This window comes from Myotis nattereri (assembly GCF_964212035.1).
Source record: "Myotis nattereri genome assembly, chromosome: 18".
Lineage (NCBI taxonomy): Eukaryota > Metazoa > Chordata > Mammalia > Chiroptera > Vespertilionidae > Myotis > Myotis nattereri.
In genome coordinates this window covers 37,778,771-37,798,005 of record NC_138093.1, presented here as the reverse complement: position 1 = coordinate 37,798,005, position 19,235 = coordinate 37,778,771, and the positions used below count along the sequence as shown (strand labels likewise).

Genomic DNA, 19,235 nt, shown 5'->3' with positions numbered 1-19,235 from the left:
GCAGGGAGGGAGGGAAAGAGGAGAAGGGAGGGAAGGGAGAGCAGAGATGAAAGAGACCCAGAGAGATAAAGCCGGAGACGAGAAATAATCAAAGCGCGAGGGGGAGGCGAGGGGGGCGAGAGAGAGCGAAGAGCCGGACTGGGAGGAGAGAGCGGCCGAGCGGAGGGAAGGGAAGTAGTTGTGCGCACGAGTGTGTGCGTGTGCGCGCGTGTGCAGGGCGGGCGGGCGGGCGGGCGGGGGCCGGCTCCTCCTCCCCAGCCCGCTCCTCGCTCCTCGCCAACTCCGGGCCCAGCCGCGGGGGCGCACGGCGGGCGGACAGCATGCTGAGCCTCCTCGTCTGGATCCTTACTCTCTCCGACACTTTCTCCCAAGGTAAGGCTCCCGCCCGCCCGGGACCGCGCTCCCGCCCCGCTCGGGGGGCGCCCTCGCCGAGGGAGTCTGGGGGACCCCGGGGTCCCGGCGCCATGAGGCGAGCGCTGGGTCCCCGCGCGGAGCCCGGGGCGCGGAGCCCGGGCTGGAGAGGACTTTTCCGCCGATCTGACCAAGTTGCTGCCTCGGCTGCGCCCGGGGACGGAGGGAAGGAGGGACCCGAACGCTAAAGTCTTTCCCGAGCCGCGGGCAGCCCACCCGCCTCTCCTCCCGCCGAGGCCGGGCCGCCGCGGGTCCTGCCTGCGGGGAGGGCTGGCGAGGGTGGGATTTCAGATCTGGGGGTGGGCGGAGGCGCGCGGAGAGCTGGGGACCCCGGCTCGGGAAGGTGTTGCCAAGGGAATCCCCCGCTCCAGCCTCGCCCCCCGGGGGACCAGGGGGAGCCCGGGGCTGCCCGTCTGGGAGGAAGGGGGCGCCTCGGGCTCCCGCCCGCCGCAGGCTCGCTGGGGAGTGGAGTTCCAGAGGCAGTTGCTGGCCGGCTCGATGTGGAGGGGCATTGGGAGGGGTCGGCGAACCCCCACTTTGGGTCAGGACGGTGTTGACGTTGTGAGCGTATTTGGAACTGTCAGGGCAGAGGCTGGGAGAGGTTGAAAGAAGCGAGGCTGGCGAATCCTCTCGGGGGCGGCGGCGAGGGCCGGGGACATAGAGAGCCCAGACTCCAGCCGGGACTGGCCAGGCTGTGGCGGTGGGTCTTGCCTGGTGGGTCTGACTCTTCGGAAGATTTCAGACTGCTGAGCGAGCCCCTTCCCTGCAAAAAAGGAGCTGATGGAAATTGACACACACACACACACACACACACACACAAACACAATATAGTCCCAGACCCTGAAGCAGACTACTCACCTACTCACCTACTGAGTGAGGTAGACAGACCCACCAGCATCGCCCACACCGAGACAGGCACATCGACACAAAGACACTGACACATCCGAGGAGACAGATTCCTCTCCACAGCGACGCGTTTGCACATTCACGCACCCAGACACATCAAACTCATAGGCACAGTACATGTATGCAGGCATGTGCAAGGACACAACACACACACTCACACTGAAAACCTGCTGGAGAGACCAACCGTCCAGCAAACAAAGAAATGGGAGTAGCCATCCATATAGTCAGACACCTATGGAGAGGTACAGGCTACAAAATGGAAGAGGGGGTGGTCTCTTTTTGGGGGGGGGGCGCGGATCTGGGGAGAGGGAAGTCAGCTTGGATAGAACATTCCCAATTGTCATGCCCTGCACTGTTCCCTTCCCGGGTTTGTGGGTGTGTTTAGGGGTGGAGCGTTACACTGGGCCCCTTGTCTCCTTGGGGGGGCCCCTCCCAAGCTCCAAAGGCTGAGTTAATGGGGGCAGATCTTGATCAGTCTTTCCCCAAAGGGCATCCGTGTGGCCCCCAAACCCCAATCCTCCCCCCACACACACACACTTGAATATGGGAAGGGCACACACTTATGGTGAGAGCTGAGTAGGAATTGGTGCTGGGGTGGAAGGAGGCCGGGTCCTGGGTCGGGGTTGGCTGGCCAAGCTGCCACTTGGCAGAAAGTTGGGAAGATGACTTACTGTAAGTTCTGGTTTTGTTCAGCTAGGCTGCTAGGGAGAAAGGAGGGGTGGGTGGGCAGCTGGGTCAGTACTGGTATGTGTTGGGGGCCAGCTATGTCTGCTCCCTCCTCTGCGGCCCTTACATGTCGGCAACATGGACACGAATGAGCTTCAAGAAACAAAAGCTGCAGTTAGGACACAGGAGAGACATGTGGATTGAATCGGGGAGGAAAATGGTCAGAAAGAGAGAAGGGTGTCCTGTGCCTCTCCCTCTGGGAAGGGGGAGGGGTCGGAGGTTAGCTGAGCTCCCTGGTCCCTGCCTCCAACAGGGGTGAAAGCAAGACCTGATGAAAGTGTGCAGAAGTGTTGGGGGTGGGGTGGGAGGATGGAGGATGAGTGGATGCCAAAGAAAAGAAAGGGAGAAAATAGATCAGCGGGGAGAGGAGTCACTAGGAGTGCCCTGGGAAGCAGAGCCAGGCCTGGGGTGGAGACAGGGGCAGGGACTGGCCATCTGGGGAGACCGTGTGGCGGGAAGGCTGGGACCTCCTCCACGGCCTCATCTTTAGAAAGAAGGAATTCCAGGTCAGGGACTGGGGCAGGGAGAGAGGACAGGGGGCTGCCAGGTGACTGAGGGATGGGGGTGGGAAATGGGAGAAGGTGGCAGGAGAATGCACATAAACTGAGGGGAGCAGAGAGGAGAGGGAAGGGGAGATTGAGCTCAGGCAGAGAAATAAAAATCACATTTTAAAGAATGCCAATGGGCTTCATCAATCTTCATTTTTCACTAAATAATTTTCTGTATCTTATCTAAATGAAAACCATTATCCTTACCACCATTTCCATCATGCGTCAGCTCCTCAGACTGATTGTGCCGAAAATTGAAATATTTAATCATTTTCTGGGAGATTTTCTCGCTCCCAGTCTTGAAGAGGAGAAATTGAAAAAGAAAGATTATAGCTAATCAGAGCAATGTGGGCTGACAGGCTGGCTTGGAGTGGGAGCTGCCTCCAGGGGGGAGGGCGGGGGGGGGGAGCAAACTCTGTCCCTTCAGCTCCCAGAGGTCCCCTGGGCATCCCTGCCACCAACTGGGAGGGGGGTGAGGAGTAGAGGTAAGAGGCCTGAGGCTCTCTCAGTTCCCAGGATTCAACTCCCTGCACACAGCTACATCGTGGCAGAGAACATGGGTCTGGAAAGGAGAGTAGTTGGGCATTGAGCCCCCCCCCCCCTCCCACACACACAGTTCACATGTCCCACTTCGGCCTGCATAGCCCAGAGCAGGCCTTGAGGGTGAGGAAGAGGCAGGGAGACAAGGCAGAAATCAGGATGTCGGACTGCCCCCCCTTTTTTTCTTTAAAAACATCTTTATTATTGAAAATATTATATATGTTCCTCTTTTCCCCCCAATGACCCCCTCCAGCCCGCCCCACCCCAGGCCTTCACTGCCCTATTGTCTGTGTCCATGGGCCATACATATATGCATACCAGGTCCTTGGTTGATTACTTGCCACTCACCCACCCTCCCCCGCCTTCCCTCTGAGATTCTGCACTCTGTTCCATGCTTCTGTGTCTCTGGATCCACTCCGTTCATCAGTTTATTTTGTTAATTAGATTCCACATATGAGTGAGATGGTGTGATACTTGCCTTTCTCTGGCTTATTTCACTTAGCGTGATACTCTCCAGGCCCCTCCATGCTGTCTCAAAGGGTAGGAGATTCTTTTTTACTGCTGCATAGTATTCCTTGGTGTAAATGTACCACAGCTTTTTAATCCACTCATCTACTGATGGGCAGTTGGGCTGTTTCCAGATCTTAGCTATTGTAAATGGCGCTGTGAAGAACATAGGGGTGCATATTCTTTCTGATTGGTGTTTCGGGTTCCTTAGGATATATTCCTAGAAGTGGGATCACTGGGTCAAGTGGCAGTTCCATGTTTAATTTTTTGGGGCTCCCCTTCTTGACCCCGATTGGACTCCCACCTTCCTCTCACTCAGACCTAAAGGGAGGGCACACATCCAGCCCTCAGTGCCTGGCGTTGCCTCTGGCCACAGCCCTGGATCAGCAGGACACGGAGGCCTCCAGCCTTCCCACCTGCTGCTGGTCACTGTCGGTTGTCTTGCGCTGCCTGGGTCTCTGGTGGTGTGGGCGCCTGGAAGGCCGTCCTGTGGTCCTCGCGTTCACCCCCTTGACCTGAGAGCCGAGTGCTCTGATGGTCCTCTCTATCCTCGGAGACCAAGTCTTAATGTCTTTATGGCCTTTCCGTTTCCGACACAGAGCTATGCACATGGTCATTGCCCCTCACGTATCTGGTTGATCTGATGAGAGCGCTGCTGCGTTAGGCAGACTAAACGGTGATTGAATCACAGGCCCCTGGTCGACCCCACCTTGGCCACTTGGTGGTTTTGTCAGCTTAAACCAGGTATGCGCCTTCCCTCTGCCTCAGTCTGCTCATCTGTAGGTGAAGATGGAAATAATACCGCACAGGGTTTCGATGGCAATTGAATATGTTAATCCGTGGAAAGAGCATGGCACCGTGTCTGGCACAGAAGATGGTCAGTAATGCTTCTGCCAGGACCCCGTGGCTGGATGTAGATGGAACCGCTGTTGAGTTGTCTGTGCCATTTATTTGATGCTTCTCTTTTGTTTTCTTGCGCCAGCTGCCCAGATGGCTGATCCTGGGCTCCAGCGCCTCCTCTGTGTCTCATGGAGAGGCCGGGTTGTGCAGGCAGACCCAAAAGGGGAAGCTGACCGGCCTCTCACTGGCTGGCCGGAGAACTCAGCGGAGGAAGGGGACTGGGGAGAGAGCAAAGGGGGAGAGGTTGGCACTCTAGTGAGAAGGAACGGAGGCTCTTGTGAGAATCGGGAGGGACACCAGCCCCAGGTGGCAGCATTTCAGAGTCTGGAAATAACACGGATCATTTATTGAGCCCTGTGCTAACTGCTTTATATGCATTATCTAATTTAATCTATACAGCGACCCCGTGAGATCAGCTCTGTAATGATCTCCATTTCATGGATGAGAAATGGAGGTTCAGACAGGTTAAGTCTCTTGCTGGCAGTTGTGGGAGCCGGCTGACCCCAGAGCCTGCACCCTTCCCCTCTGCAGGGCTCCCGCATGCCAGCAGGAATGGGCGTCGGGCCAAGACGGGGGTTTTTCCGGGTCCAGAATCCTCCAGAGGTGAAGTGCTGAGTGGGGACCTGGGGCAATCCCAGGACCATCAGCTTGCAAAGCATCCAGGCCCTGCTCCAATCGGCTATGGGAGGCCCTGCTTTGGCCTCTGTGGTGAAAAGTGATTACAGGGGGTGAGCTCCATCCCAAAGCATCAAAACGGCTTTTTATTGAATTCCTACTGTGCTTTTCACATTCAGTGTTCTTTTATTTCTTTAATCCCGCCCTCCCCAGTTGACCTCTCCCAGCCTGCCCCTGGCCCCCACCCAGGCCTTCACCACCCTATTGTCTGTCTGTGTTCCTGGGTTATGCATATATGCACAGCAGTTCATTGGCTGATCTCTTCCCTCCCATTCACCCTTCCCTGCCTTCCCTCTGAGGTGTGACAGTCTGTTGGTTGCTTCTATGTCTTTGGATCTATTTTTGTTCATCGGTTTATGTTGTTCATTAGATTCCACATATGAGTAAGATCATGTGATACTTATCTTTCTCTGACTGGCTTATTTTGATTAGCATAATGCTCTCTAGGTCCATCCATGCTGTTGCAAATGGTAAGAGTTCTTTCTTTCTCTTTTTTACAGCTGCATAGTATTCCATTGTGTAGATGTACCACGGTTTTTTAATCCACTCATTTGCTGATGGGCACTTAGGCTGTTTCCAAATCTTAGCTGTTATAAAGTGCACTGCTGTGAGCATAGGGGTGCATATACCCTTTCTGATTGGTGTTTCTGGTTTCTTAGGCTATATTCCTAGAAGTGGGACCACTGGGTCAAATGGCAGTTCCATTTTTAATTTTTTGAGGAAACTCCATACGGCTTCCCACAGAGGCTGTAGCAGTCTGCATGCCCACCAGCAGTGTACATATTCCTTATTCTGTTAAAGGACTTTGTGGAGTTCATGTTATTCCCATTGTGTAGATGAGGAAACCAAAGCTGAGTTTAATTAACCTGCTCAAGGCCATCCCTGGGGTGTTAGAGCCCAGATTTAAACTCTGTGTTTCAGTACAAAACCCAGGCTCCGCAGGCCCCCTCCACTGCGGGGCCACAGCACGAGCAGGGCCTCTGACAGCCCAGGCAGCTCTGCAGGGAGAGGCCTTCTCCCGCTCTCCCCTCCGTGGCAGGCAGGCAGGCAGGCAGGCTCCTGGCGCCGCTCAGCCTTCTTCCCCAAGACACCTCGCCCGCACCCAGCTCTGGGCCCTGCTCTGCTGCGTTTTACACAGTGGGCTGGAGAAGGGCACATGCCACCCCTGTCTCTCAGGAGAGGTAGGGTTATCGTAACTCAGCCCCTTTCGAGTCTTTTAACTTTATAAAGTGCTTTCCAATTTTAGCAACCTTTTCACATGTCCCATCACATGTAATAAGCCAGCCTGTGAGCTAGGCAGAGTACAGTGGGGCCTTGACTTACGAGTGTCCCGACTAACGAGTTTTTTGAGATACCAGCTGTCTCTTGGCCGATTTTTTGCATTGAGTTAACGAGCTCCTTAACGAGCTCGGTCTCGGAACGAATTAAACTCGTATGTCAAGGCCCCACTGTTGTTATGTGTCCATTTAATAGATGAGAAAACAGTCCCAAAGAGGTTCAATGACTTGCTAAGAGGTGGAAGTTGGACTGCAGGGAGGGGCTAGGGGCAGTTGCTCCAATATCAACCCTGGGGGCTCTTTCCAGCTGGTGGGGGTGGGGGGAAATGCTCTCCAGGGCACCATAGCAGAGAAAGCTGTTCCCTCCCGACCTGACCTACGGGCTCTGCCCGGGCCTTTCCCAGGGCCTCCAGGCCATTTACTGGGCAGTGTCCTGGGACGCTTGGACCTGAAGGACTAGAGTTCTGTGGGTGGGTGGGCAGCAGCGAAGGAGAGCCAGGCAGCCGTGTCCTTGATCCTGACATGTGAAGCCAAGAAGAGGCAGTCTCAGCGATCAGGACAGAGAATGGGCTCATTCCACATGATGGAGAAAGTCCTTCATGTTTGTGGAGGGACTGCTGCGTGTTCTGCATGTGTTAGTAGCTAATTTAATACCGACAGCAATCTGTTCAAAGTAGGAATTATCTTCATTTTATAAGTGAACAAAGAGAAACCCAATGAAGCTGAGTCCAAAATGATGCAGCTAGTAAGGGACAGAGCCAGGGCTCGAACCCAAGCGGGAAGTTGGCGTGGAGAGAAGGGAATGATTCCCCGAAGGAAGCCCTGAAGACTGGCCAGTGCATGTCTCCCACATCCCTCCTGCACGCAAGTCTGCAGACGCAGTCTGTGTGCAGTGTGTGCCCACGCGCAGGTGCATAGATTCACACACGCCCTCACATACATTAGTACACATAGCCATTTCTCACCCCTACCTCTATAGACAGATACCTCGGTCTTTACCCCAGTCCTTCCATTCACTAGAGCACTGGTGTGCAGCCCTGCCACGTTCTGAATATCGTTTCTCCTCTATTTATGGCAGCCACCATTGCTTTTTTTAAAAAAATAAATATTTTATTGATTTTTTACAGAGAGGAAGGGAGAGGGTTAGAGAGTTAGAAACATCGATGAGAGAGAAACATCAATCAGCTGCCTCTTGCACACCTCCTACTGGGGGTGTGCCCGCAACCAAGGTACATGCCCTTGACTGGAATCGAACCTGGGACCCTTCAGTCTTCAGGCTGATGCTCTATCCACTGAGCCAAACCGCTTACTTTTTGTTGTTGTTGTTGTTAATCCTCACCTGAGGATATTTTCCCATTGATTTTTAGACAGTGGAAGAGAGAGGGAGAGAAAGAGAGAGGGAGAGAGAGAGAGAGAGAGAGAGAAACATCTAGTGGTTGCCTCCTGCACATGCCCCAACTGGGCCTGGGGTACGTGCTCTTGACCGGAATCAGACCTGGGACCCCTCAGTCCGAGGGCCAACGCTCTATCCACTGAACCAAACCGGCCAGGGCCATCATTACTTTTTGAAGGCCCAACTTTTTAGTCTTGTCTGGCACGTTCTGTATCCCCTCTGATAGATGCACACATGACAAGGTTAAGGAAGTCAGACCCCCTGGGGCTCCCCTTTCTCTGACTCTGGTCCCTTTCCATCCTGGGGCCAGTTCTCAACCTTCCTGGCCCTGATTCACAGACAATGAACCTGATTAAGTCCTTTGACCCCCTCGGATAAAAGCTGTAGCTCCCAGACATTGCTGATGGCCACGAGTTTTTTCTTTTTCCACCTCACTCTCCCTTCATCTGTTCTCTCCAAGCTGCCAGTTTCACCCTCCTCCCACTCTCCCCCTCTCCCCTCTCCCCAGCAACGCTCACCAACCTCTGTGACCTGCAGCGGCTGAAGCCTCGTTCCTCTCGGCCCTCCTAGAGCCCATTTAACAAATGGGATTGTAGTGAAAGCGGTGGGCCTTGCAGCCAGCCCACCTCCTCCGGATGAAGGGTCTTAAATCCAGGGCTGGGAATCTCTAGCACTTCCAGCAAATTTTGTTCGTTTCCAAGAGATAATGCTGGGCTTTGCTCCTCGGGTGCCTGGCTCTGGGAAGGTGATGGGAGAGTCTCCCAGAGGCAGTGGGTGGGCTTTGAAGCAGGGAAAGGACAGTAGGAGCCCGAGTCCCTGGTGCTCTGCGACCACACAGCTGGGTTAGGAATCCTAGGTCCTTCCGGACCGGGCCAGTTGGCACTTTTCTTCTCTGCCCCTTATTTCCTTCTGGAGCAACATGGAGATGTGAGGGGGAGTGAGGACTTGGTTATTCCATTCAGTAGGAACGGTTGTGTGCTTATTATGTGCCAGGCACTGGGGTATGTGCTCTTGACCGGAATTGGACCCAGGACACTTCAGTCCGAGGGCCTATGCTCTATCCACTGAGCCAAACCGACTAGGGGATTGAATACTGTACCTGCCCGGCCAGTGTGGTTCAGTGGTTGAGCCTCCCCCTATGAACCAGGAGGTTATAGTTCGACCCCCTTCAAGGCACATGCACAGGTTGTGGGCTCGATCCCCAGTGGGGAGGCCTGCAGGAGGCAGCCGATCAATGATTCTCTCTCATCATTGATGTTTTTTATCTCTCTCTCCCTCTCCCTTCCTCTCTGAAAGCAATAAAAATATATTTTAAAAAATATACTGTCCCTGCCCTTGAGGTTCTCACTTCCTGATTTAGGTTCAAATGACTGAATTTCAGTTCGACCTTAGTTTCCTCTTCCACGAAGTGGGGAGAATTATATTATTTTTTTTCAAATCAGCAAATGTATATTCCCAATGTGTAAAACATATTGGAAGGCTTACGGGGAATTTTTTAAAAAAGGCTAAGCCGTGCCTGTGCCAGGGTGGTTGGTGCCTGGGTAGCAGGTGCAAGGGCAGAGCTGGAGTCAGGAGAGGGGAGTTTGCTGTGGACGGGAGACCAGGGAAGGCTCCACGGAGGAGGAGGACCTGAGGATGGACAGGGCGTGGGTGCGGCAGGAAGACGGAGTGCTACCAGACTGGCTGACCTTCCTGTGCCTGGAGTGGCTGCCTGAATGTGCCGGTACCTGGAGGCTGGTGCCGCTGAGGAGTTGGGGGAGAAGTAATGAGGTGACCCTGAGCAGTAGCCTGGGGCCAGACCTCTGAGGCCTTGAAGCACGAGCCCAGAGACTTTCCGGTCAGAAGAGAGCCAGGGGTTTATGTTTCTAAAAGCAAAGAATGTGTTAAAAACCCGTAAGATTCCCTAACTCATTCCGCACCCACCCTCCTTACGCTCATCTGCTGGAGCTGCTGGAGAGATGTTCAACCCTTCCATGAAAAAAACAGCAAAAAAGTGAAGCAGACAGACCATCAGGGTGTGAGCACAAAGCCACAGAGGAGCATCAGCTCCCCCTGGGCAGCCTCAGATCTGCGGCTGAGTTGGGAGGCCTTGGAAGGATGAGAAAACCTTCCTTTCCGAGAACCCTCGGGTGCAGATAAAGATGCCCAGAGGCAGAGTTCAGTGGCGAGAGCCCGGAGGAGAGCCCTGAGCCCGGCAGATACCTGCGGACTCTCATTGGTTCCCTGGAGCCCAGGCTAGGCCTGCACCACACCGCGGCTGGGGAGCAGAGTTCTGGGGCGCAGAGTCCTGGGGCGCAGAGTCCTGGGGCGCAGAGTCCTGGGGCGCAGAGTCGGTGGCCCAGTCCCCGCAGGGTCAGGAGGGCTGTTGCCTCTGGTCGGTGGCCATAGATGTATATTGGTTTGGGGAGTTGAGACTGGAGGCTTTTAAACCTCTGCAAGGAAGTGAGCTCTGGTTTTTCCAATGGAAACCTTTGCAGAGGGTGCCCACCAGGGGGGCGGAGGCCTGTGTTTAGCTGAGACAGTGTTTTGTTTTGTTTTTAGTGGCGGGGCCTGGCACTCGCCTAGGCACCAGGGTAAAGAGGTAGGTGACATTTAGTCCCTTTCCTGGAGGCCTCTCCGTGGGTTGGGAGCTGGGTGCATAAGCACACACTGGCAGTGCTGAGAGAGAAAGGTTGTGAGAGAGAGAGGTGAAACACGCCCAAGTCTAAGTGTCCCACACAGACAGACCAGGGAGAGGAGAGGAGGGAGGAGGGGCCTGGCAGGAGGAGGGGACGCACAGATGTGAGGCCCAGGGGCTGAGGCTGGAGCCGCTGGACAATCCCTGATTGTGCCCCCTGCTCCGGATGGAAGGAGCGGAGGAATCTGGAGACGCGGTTCCTCCCAAGAACTGTGATTTCCAGGAACAAAGGCAGTTTCTATAAAGCACTTTCCCAACTCTCCCAGCCTCTTGTGTCCCACTGTTCCCTTCTTCCCGCCCCCCAACCCCTCCCCACTCAACTGAGCTGATTTCTGAATTAACTTTGTCTTTGTAATCAGTTTAGCTGAGTTTCTTTTCTCTCCTCCTTCCTGAAGTTTCAGCGTCTCAGCCTTGGGGCCCTGCCTGCTCCGTTACCCAGTATTGCCAAGCCGGGAGGTGCTTTAACGGCCCCTTCCCATTGTTTCCCAACTGGGAGACTATGAAAAGGCAAGGGACTGAGATGGGTAGGAGCAGGCAGAGAGAGAAAGGCAGGGCAGAAGGCGTGTTCAAAGGAGCAGAAAGCCAGGGATAAGCAGGCTGGCGGAGGGCAGGCGGGGGTGGGGGTTGGGGGTGGGGGGGATCGTAGGGGCGGGGCTTTCTTCATCTAGATTCCCTGGTCACCCAGGACTTGCCTCTGAACAGCAGGGATCCTGGGTTTTAACCCCAAACCCTGAGCATTTGACTTACTGCTCTATGTCTCACTCCCAGCCTCCTAGGAAATCTACCAGCTTGACCTCGCTGTGGGATGGGATGGGGGACACCCCTTTGACTACCTCTCCCACATACATCCTGGCTGGGGCGGCCGCTGCCAGTGGGCCAACTCCAAGTCAGCTCCTGTGTGCGTGATGCTTGGTCCCGGACTGATGTGCCCATCACTGGGGCACACACCTGGGAAGTCGCCCCTCACCAGCAGTGGGTGAAGTGAGAGTCTAAACCAGTGGTTCCAACCTTCTGGCCCTTTAAATACAGTTCCTCATGTTGTGACCCAACCATAACATTATTTTCGTTGCTACTTCATAACTGTCATGTTGCTACTGTTATGGATCGTCATGTAAATAACTGATATGCAGGATGGTCTTAGGCGACCCCTGTGCAAGAGTCGCTCGACCGCCAAAAGGGTCGCGACCCACAGGTTAAGAACCGCTGCTCTAAACGCATTTGAATGTCGGTTTGAACTGAATGTAATTAGAAAGGAAAGTCTGGCTTTGGAAAGAGAGAAAGAAGGAAAGAAAAAAAAGAAGAAAGGAAGAAGATGGAAGGAAGGGAGGAGGAGAAGGGAAGGACAGAGAAAGAAAGACGGAAGGGAGGGAAGAAAAAGGAAGGAAGGAAAGAAAAAAGAAGGTAGGAAAGAAAGGAAGGAAGGAAGGAAGGAAGGAAGGAAGGAAGGAATACATTGCGAAACCACGTCGAAGGGACTTCTGGATCATTGAGCCACTGCTGCTCTCCCCTTATGCAGACAATGGAGAGGGCGCCCGTGAAGCCGCACCCGAGGGCTGTAGCGTGTGCGCTGCCTTTGGTTTCTGTACCAGGGGCACGTCATAAGACTGGCCTCTTTCAACCCAACCCCGAATTGGGTAACTGAGTGCGGAAGGGCCTCCTGGCCAGAGGGCCTGTGGGTAACCAGCCTCCTTTGCAGCAGGGGGGCCACCCCTGCAATCGTGACCAAGGCACTAGCCCGGGGCCTCCGTCTATAAAATGGAGGCAGTAATACCTACCCCGGAGAGGTGCTGTGAGGACCGAATGAAAGAATCTATATTAAGAAACAGTATCTGTAACACAATGAATATTCAGTAAATCCTAGCTATTAATATTGCACAGTGCCTGCTTTTTACAGCTCACAGGCTAAGGCAGATCTGAGGTAGGCAGACAACAGGATGAGTGAAGAACAAATAGCCCAGATACAGGTACGTCTGTTACCTGTGCCGAGGGAGGTGACCAGGAATGTGTTAGTGCTGGATTTAAGGCCTCTGGCCTGCAGTGCAGGGGGAGCTCGGAGGTGGGCACAGCACGATGGGAAGCACCATCGTGTAGAATTAGGTCTGAGTCCTGGCTCTGAAGATCGGCCCCTTCACCTCTGTGAGCCTTGGTTTCCTCACTTGTGAAGTGGAGTGACAGCAGCCCCTGGCCTCCACCTTAAGTCCTGGCAAAGCAGCCCGAGGGGGTGCACAGAAGCCTCCTGTGAGCCCTGTCTCTCCAGAAGGCTTCACCCACCGTGTCAGAACCACGTCTCAAACTTCCGCCTGCTGACGAGACACCTGGGGCTCTGGTTCAAGTGCACGCTCTGGATCGGAGAGTCAGATGGAGTTTCTGCAAACTCCCAGATGCTGCTGATGCTGCTGGGCCTAGGCCCGCACTTTGAAGTGTGAGAGAAAGCTGTCCTCTAGGGAAATAGATCTTCAGCATTTTAATGGGAGGCAGGAAAAGATAGGACTCATTGAACGGAATTCTCTCTTCAGCAGCTTAGTTGTATAACAGCTCGGGGGTGGGGGGGTGGGGGGGAGTTAATGCTTCAGGAGCATCTGTAGGTTTGTGGGGCGGGAGCAGGGACTATGCTAGTCACCGGGCCCATCTCCGACCCCAAGATTGACCTGCCCGGCCTCCTCCCTGCCACCTCAAAGCCCTCAGCCTCCCCCAACCCACCGCACTCAGTGTGCGCTCATGCCAGTAGCCGGCAACTGCAACCAGCCAGTATGTTGACGGAACCCCTCCCTGCCTGAGCTAGTTGGTCATTTGCACTCAATTTTATTTTTCACGGAGCTGCTAGCCAGGGCTTTGGCTTGGAAATTGGGTCATGAGCAAATTGTGCGATTGGGGCAGGAATGCGGTTCCCTGGCGTAACTGGAAGCATGATTTGGGGGGAACAATGGAGGGGCATCTCTGGACAGGTCCGTTTCTCACGCTCACAGAGAGTCCATGGTTGTTCGGCCAGTGTGATGAGCTAACTCGGGCTTGCCCGCCCTTCCCTGTCTGCGTGCAGAGCTGCGGGCTGTAGAGAAGATTCGCAGGCCAGAAAAAAAGAGAACCTCCACCTCCAGAGCCCTGCTTCAGTAGGGGAAGCGTGGTCGCTATATCTAGGGGATCCTGTCCGCCAGGGGAAACAGGAGCTCGCATGAATTGCCCTTCATCGTCTCCCGTCCCGCAGAAAACAGACACATATTCTGCAATCTGCACGTGCGGATGGGGCCTGTGCAGGCTACACACATACATCCTGAGAGGTTTTGGAGTAAATGAAGAAGTAGGTGGGGTCAATCAATGTAGCTCCCTAGAACCTAGGACCTGGGCTTGGGAATGAAATGGGGAGCCGATTCTTTAAGAACCCCGCCATCTTCGGGCACTCGAGATACCTCCTTTAGGTAAGACTAAATTTGAGTCAACCTTGACACCTCAGTGTTTGTCCTTTTCCTGAAGAGAAAGGAATCTTATGAGCTCTCCCTGCTCACTTTTATATTTCATAATCCCCGGCACGCAGGAAGTTCTCTGTGTCTACCCTGACCCCTCCTTCTCTTGCATGAAAACAAACCTGTCTTATTAGGGACTGTAATTGAATAAGCCTCTAGTATTCTCAGTATCTGGATAAATACCATTTCCCCCAGTAGATTAATTTTCTCTCACTTCAAGGCAAAATTCCTTCTAACAGAGAGCAAACGCAGGGAGGGGCTAGGGGAGGCGGTCTCTGAGGCCCCAGGTCAGCCAGAGCAGGCTGCCTCTTTAGGGGTCAGATCTGTTTTCCAGGAAACCGCCCAGGCTGTGCTCCCAGGGTCCCCAGGCAGGGCCAGAGGACAGTGTTCACAGGAGCCTGGCTGAGTCCCCAGGCCCAGGCTTATCTAGTGTCCTCTTCTCAGAGCAGCTGGGGCCTGGAGGGCTCTGAGGTCCTTCACATCTTCTCTAGCTGACGCCCTGAGAGCCCCTCCTCCTCCCTTCATGGGACCAGGCTGCGAGGGGCCCTGGCATCTCTGCTGAGCCAGGTACCTACAGAAAAGGGGGGCGCGGGGGGAGATGGCCTGGAGCCTTCCCGCAGTCAGGACTCATCCAGCTTCGGAGCAGGAATATTATTTTGGAATCGCACAGGAATGCCCTCTGCCAGCCTTGCCGAGGTGGATGGGGTGGGGGTGGGGGACCCCAAGTGACATCTGTGTGGGCAGAGACGGAGGGGAGGGCTCCTGAAATGGGATGTCTGCTTTTGGAGACCTCCTGGTCTGATGAAGGAGAGGGATGCTGGGTCATTTGAGGTCAGTGCAGACTCTTAGCTCTGCACTTGAACTTGAGGGGAGAGACTTGGTCTCTGCTATTGGATAGCTAATTATAATAGGGAGCTAGGTTTGGGGTCTACACACATACCAGGATCGTCTCAACGAAGGGAGGGGGTTTTGAACTCTTGTGCATCTGCCCAGAAGATGGAAAGAGATACGGAAGCTGGTGGGTCGGTTCCGGAAGGTTCTGGGAAAGGCAAGAGGGGACAGTGGACCGGGTAGGAAGGACTGTTAGGGCAGGACCCCTGGAAAGAGAAGGTAGAAGAGGCCTGGAGGAGGGCTCGGTGGATGGGGAGTAGGGGCCAGCGAGGGCTGTGTGGGCTGGGGCTCTGGTTGCTAAGAGCTTCAGTGTCGCCTTGTCAAGTCGCAGCCCCAGCAGCATTCCCTCCAGCGGCCTGGTGACACACTCCCCCGCGCACACAGGCGCGGGCACCTCCGGGAGGAATGTGAGAAGCAGCTCGGCTCCCTTCAGGACGAGAATGCGAGTCCTCCAGTGAGGAGGAGCGCTGGGTCTGGGGATGGGGAGAGAGGGACTCGACTCCTGCTCTCTGTCCTCCCGGAGGAGACAGTGGGCTGTTACAGGCTCCTGTGGGCCTGCCTGTGGGCAGCTGCGTTTGCAAGGGCAGCTGTGGCCGGGGTCCTGGAAGCCTGGCCGGCGGGTAGCCTGGCACGGCCCGCGGGCAGCACAGTCGGGCTGGCACCCACCAGCAGAGCCACGGGTTGCAGGACTCCTGGCTGCTCTGCCTGCAGCTGGGTGCGCCCAGGCCCCCTGCCCCGTCTGCCGTCACTTGCAGGAGTGAAGTGTGCCTGCTCCGAGCATTTGGTGCCTGATAATTTGTGGATTATAGCTAACTCTCGATAAAGATTCCCCTAATTGCTTGGCTCACCTCAGGTTCTGTCATCAAAGCAAAGCTGTGAGCTGCCCCCCTCCTCCCTGCCCTCCTTTTCTTTTTATTATCTCTTAATTAATCACTCTGGCTTTCACACTTAGCAGATAATTACAGTCTCCTGGATACAAAGCTCATTTTCATAACCTCCTGTTCCAAGCTGGCAGGGGGTGGGGATGGGGAGGAAGTAGGGGGTGGGGCAGCAGAGTGGGGAGAGAGATGCTCAACGAAGGTGGGGGCAGCGGGTGGCAGGTGGGTGAGACCGAAGGAGGAGAAGAAAGGGACATCTGGGCTGCAGCAAGGGGACTCGTGGAGTGGTGAGCAGAACCCCTGGTCCGCCCAGCTGGCCCAAGGAGGCCCTGCCAGGGGACAGGGAGGCCCGCCTGGGCCCCATCGCTGGGTGCCTTGGCCTGTGGGGTGGGGTGGGGTTGAGCAGGAGATCATCCAAAGTGAAGTTCATTTACCCAGGTGCTGGGATGGGAGGCCAGCCGAGGTGATGAGGACAGGAAGGGCAGGGCCACCATCCAGTCACGACCCAGGGCTCGGTCTGGGGATGTTTCTGTTTGGAGCAGAGCAAGACACTCTGGGCCTGAAACCCGTGGAAGTGACTAGGAAATGATCTTAGTCACGTGATTAAGTGAAGCTGGGGGCGGGGGGGGGGGGGAGACCTAACAGCTGATCTCACCTACAGCAGTAGGCGCAACACCACATTTTCACAAGATGCTCATCACCCCCATCACCCCCATCTTAGAGACAGAAAAGGTGTGGGGCAAGGAGATGCCGAGAAAACAGGGAGAGAGACTGCTCCTGCTGGGCCTTCCCCATGGATCCTGACTTCCGGTTCTGCCATCACCACGGGGGTGTAGGGCTTTACTTGGGTTTCCAGCCCAGAGAGAAGGGGCCAGGACAGGTGTCCAGGCGATGGATGTGAGAGGCTCAAGAGACACAAGAGTTGACCCGGAGAGTTAGGGACCAGCTGGATTAGAACGAAGCTCTAGCGTGGACTCCCGTGTCCGGGGCTCCTGCCAGCCCCGAGGAGGTGACGGAGAATGGGGGCCATTTACTTTTCTCTCTTTCTAGATTGACTTTTCTTTAATACCCAACCCAATGTGCTCGGTCTTTAGAAGGAAATTTGTTGGATCCGGCTACTTTTTTTGCCATTACCTAGCTGTTCAACCTTGAACCTGTGATAGAACCTGGGTCTTATTTTCTTTGTTGGTAAATGGAAAGCTTGAAAAGGTATGTAAAACAGAGTCCCTGGCGTTTGACAGGTTCTAAACAAACAGTCGCTGTTATTGCTATTACAGCTGTGGTATTACCAGTATCCAGGAGAGCCCCTAGCCTACCCCGGCAGAAACCACATAACACAAGTGAATTTTGTGGAAAGCTGGGGAGGGAGGGAGGGTGCTGGAACTCAGCTTCCCCAGTAAAGGAGGCACCGAGTGTCCGCCCTGCACTCCTGGGTGTGCTGCTGAGCAAAGCCCAGGCCACGCTGTCCCAGTTTTTCTTTCTACAAATAAGTCGTCTGCTCGAGCCAGGGCTGCTTCCAGGGCACCGCTTATTGGCGATGGCGGCAGGCGGGGTTGATGTTCCCATTGCTGCCCCGCAGGCCCCGGCCTGCCCACCGCACCTGCTGCCTGCAGCAGAGCCCGCGATCAGTGTGTCCTCTCGCCTGGCTTATAGCTTCAGCCCAGCCCCTGGGCTCCTGGGCGTGACAGTAGGCGCACCTGTGTTCAGGAGGCAACGCAGAAAGAGCACTGTGGTGGGAGTCTAGCTATGGATTTGAGCCCCATTGGTGCCTCTAATGGGGTGAACTTATGCAGTGATCGGGCCTGTGTTGTTTTTTTTAAAATATATTTTTTATTGATTTCAGAGAGGAAGAGAGAGATAGAAACATTGATGATGAGAGAGAATCATCGATCAGCTGCCTCCTGCACGCCCCACTGGGGATCCAGCCCACAACCCAGGCACAGGCCCCGACCGGGAATGGAACCGTGGCCTCCTGGTTCATAGGTTGATGCTCAACCCCTGAGCCACGCCGGCCGGGTGGGCCTGTTTTCTGAGCAGAAAACGAGAAGATTAGTTTTCCGGCTCTTTGCCATCCTGTGGGAGTTCACAAAGGGGACTGGTTCTTCCTGAGCGAGGCCCGGGTCGCGCTGACGGGGTTTGCACGCTGCGGCTGGAGGGGCTGGTTCCAGAGGGCTCGAGCAGGGGTAGCCCAGGGTCAGCACATCTGCTCAGGAGCCAGGGTGGAAGCACAGGTTCTATACACCTCAGCTCTGGTCTGGACTTGGGATAAGGCGAGCCGGCGCCCCGCACCCACAAATACCCCACTGTCTTGGGAACAGCTCGGGCTGCTCTAGGAAGGTGGGGGGCCCTGACCCAGGGTGTGGGTGCATGTGGCTAAGGGTTTCTCCCTGAAGAAACCATGCTCTGGCTTCACCTTGAACTTGAGCTTTCAGTCTATGAAAAGGTTTAGCAGAGTCTTGTGGGAACATAAACATTTGGCAGGTTCCTTTCCCTGAAAGCTATTTCTTCTTTCTTTTTCTGGGAAATTTCAGCAGCAAGATCAGGCCTCCTCCACGCTCCAGGCCTCCCTCCCCCTTTCCTGAGGCACCCATCCCCCTCGCCGCTTCTCCCCCAAATGAAAACAAAGTGAACTGGTGGGCACTGGGAACCAGCTCAGAGCCAACTGGGCCAGAAGGGAGGACTGGAGCAAAGGGTCTCTCAGGAGGAGACATGAGCAGGAGGGAGGGGAGAGAAAATAGGCAAATGCCATCGGTGGTGAAAAGTGAATTCCAGACATTTAAAATTCTTTTGGTTTTAATCATCTCGGAGGCCGACCAGGGCCGCGCCGTGGGGGAGGGGCAGGAATGAAAACCAGAGCCGGCCACCAGAAGCCAGCGCTCAGGAATCCGCGTCTGTGGGCTCCTCACCCTTCTCCATCTGGGCCCGGCTGCCCTCCCCTCCCGCATCCCAGGCTCGGAAGGTTACCACCCCCAGGGCCCGGCCTGACTTCCCCTCCCCTTATCTCATTCCCCAGGCTCCGTTTGAAGCACTGACCTTTCAGTTTTCTACCAGATTGCAAGTTCCCGAAGCCCTGGATTATGTTTTGTTAAAAACAAAACCCAAATCGCAAACAGCAAACCCCAGCCTCTTTCGTAAGTCATGCCTGGACCTTCCCGGGGAGGTCAGGGCCTCAGAGGAGCTTCTGGGCCCGTTTGCCTCCCTTTTAAATGGATTTGAAGAGATGAGCAGAACCTGCAAGAGACTCCAGAGGACCTGGGGGTGCTGGGGGGCAGCTTGGCAGGTCCCCGGGCCTACTCTGCTCGGTGTTTTGTGCTGGGAACTGTCCTGGTGATGCCCCCTCCCTCAGTGTGGGGGCTGGTTGTCAGGAAAGGTGGAAGGAGAAGTCCTGGACACCGGTGAGGTGAGGATCCTAGCCTGGGGGACAGGGTCTTATTTTGTTATTTTTATC

General features: G+C 55.0%; 1 protein-coding gene across 1 annotated transcript in view; it reads left to right on the top strand.

Annotated features, from left to right (window-relative positions):
* The first annotated feature begins 294 nt into the window (after positions 1-294).
* Positions 295-19,235, top strand: part of KIRREL1 (kirre like nephrin family adhesion molecule 1) — a 102,950-nt gene continuing 84,009 nt past the window's right edge. The window contains exon 1 of the mRNA XM_081112829.1: positions 295-372. Within this exon, the coding sequence (XP_080968955.1) occupies positions 321-372 (52 nt within the window). The 5' untranslated portion in view covers positions 295-320. The remainder of the gene's footprint in view (positions 373-19,235) is intronic.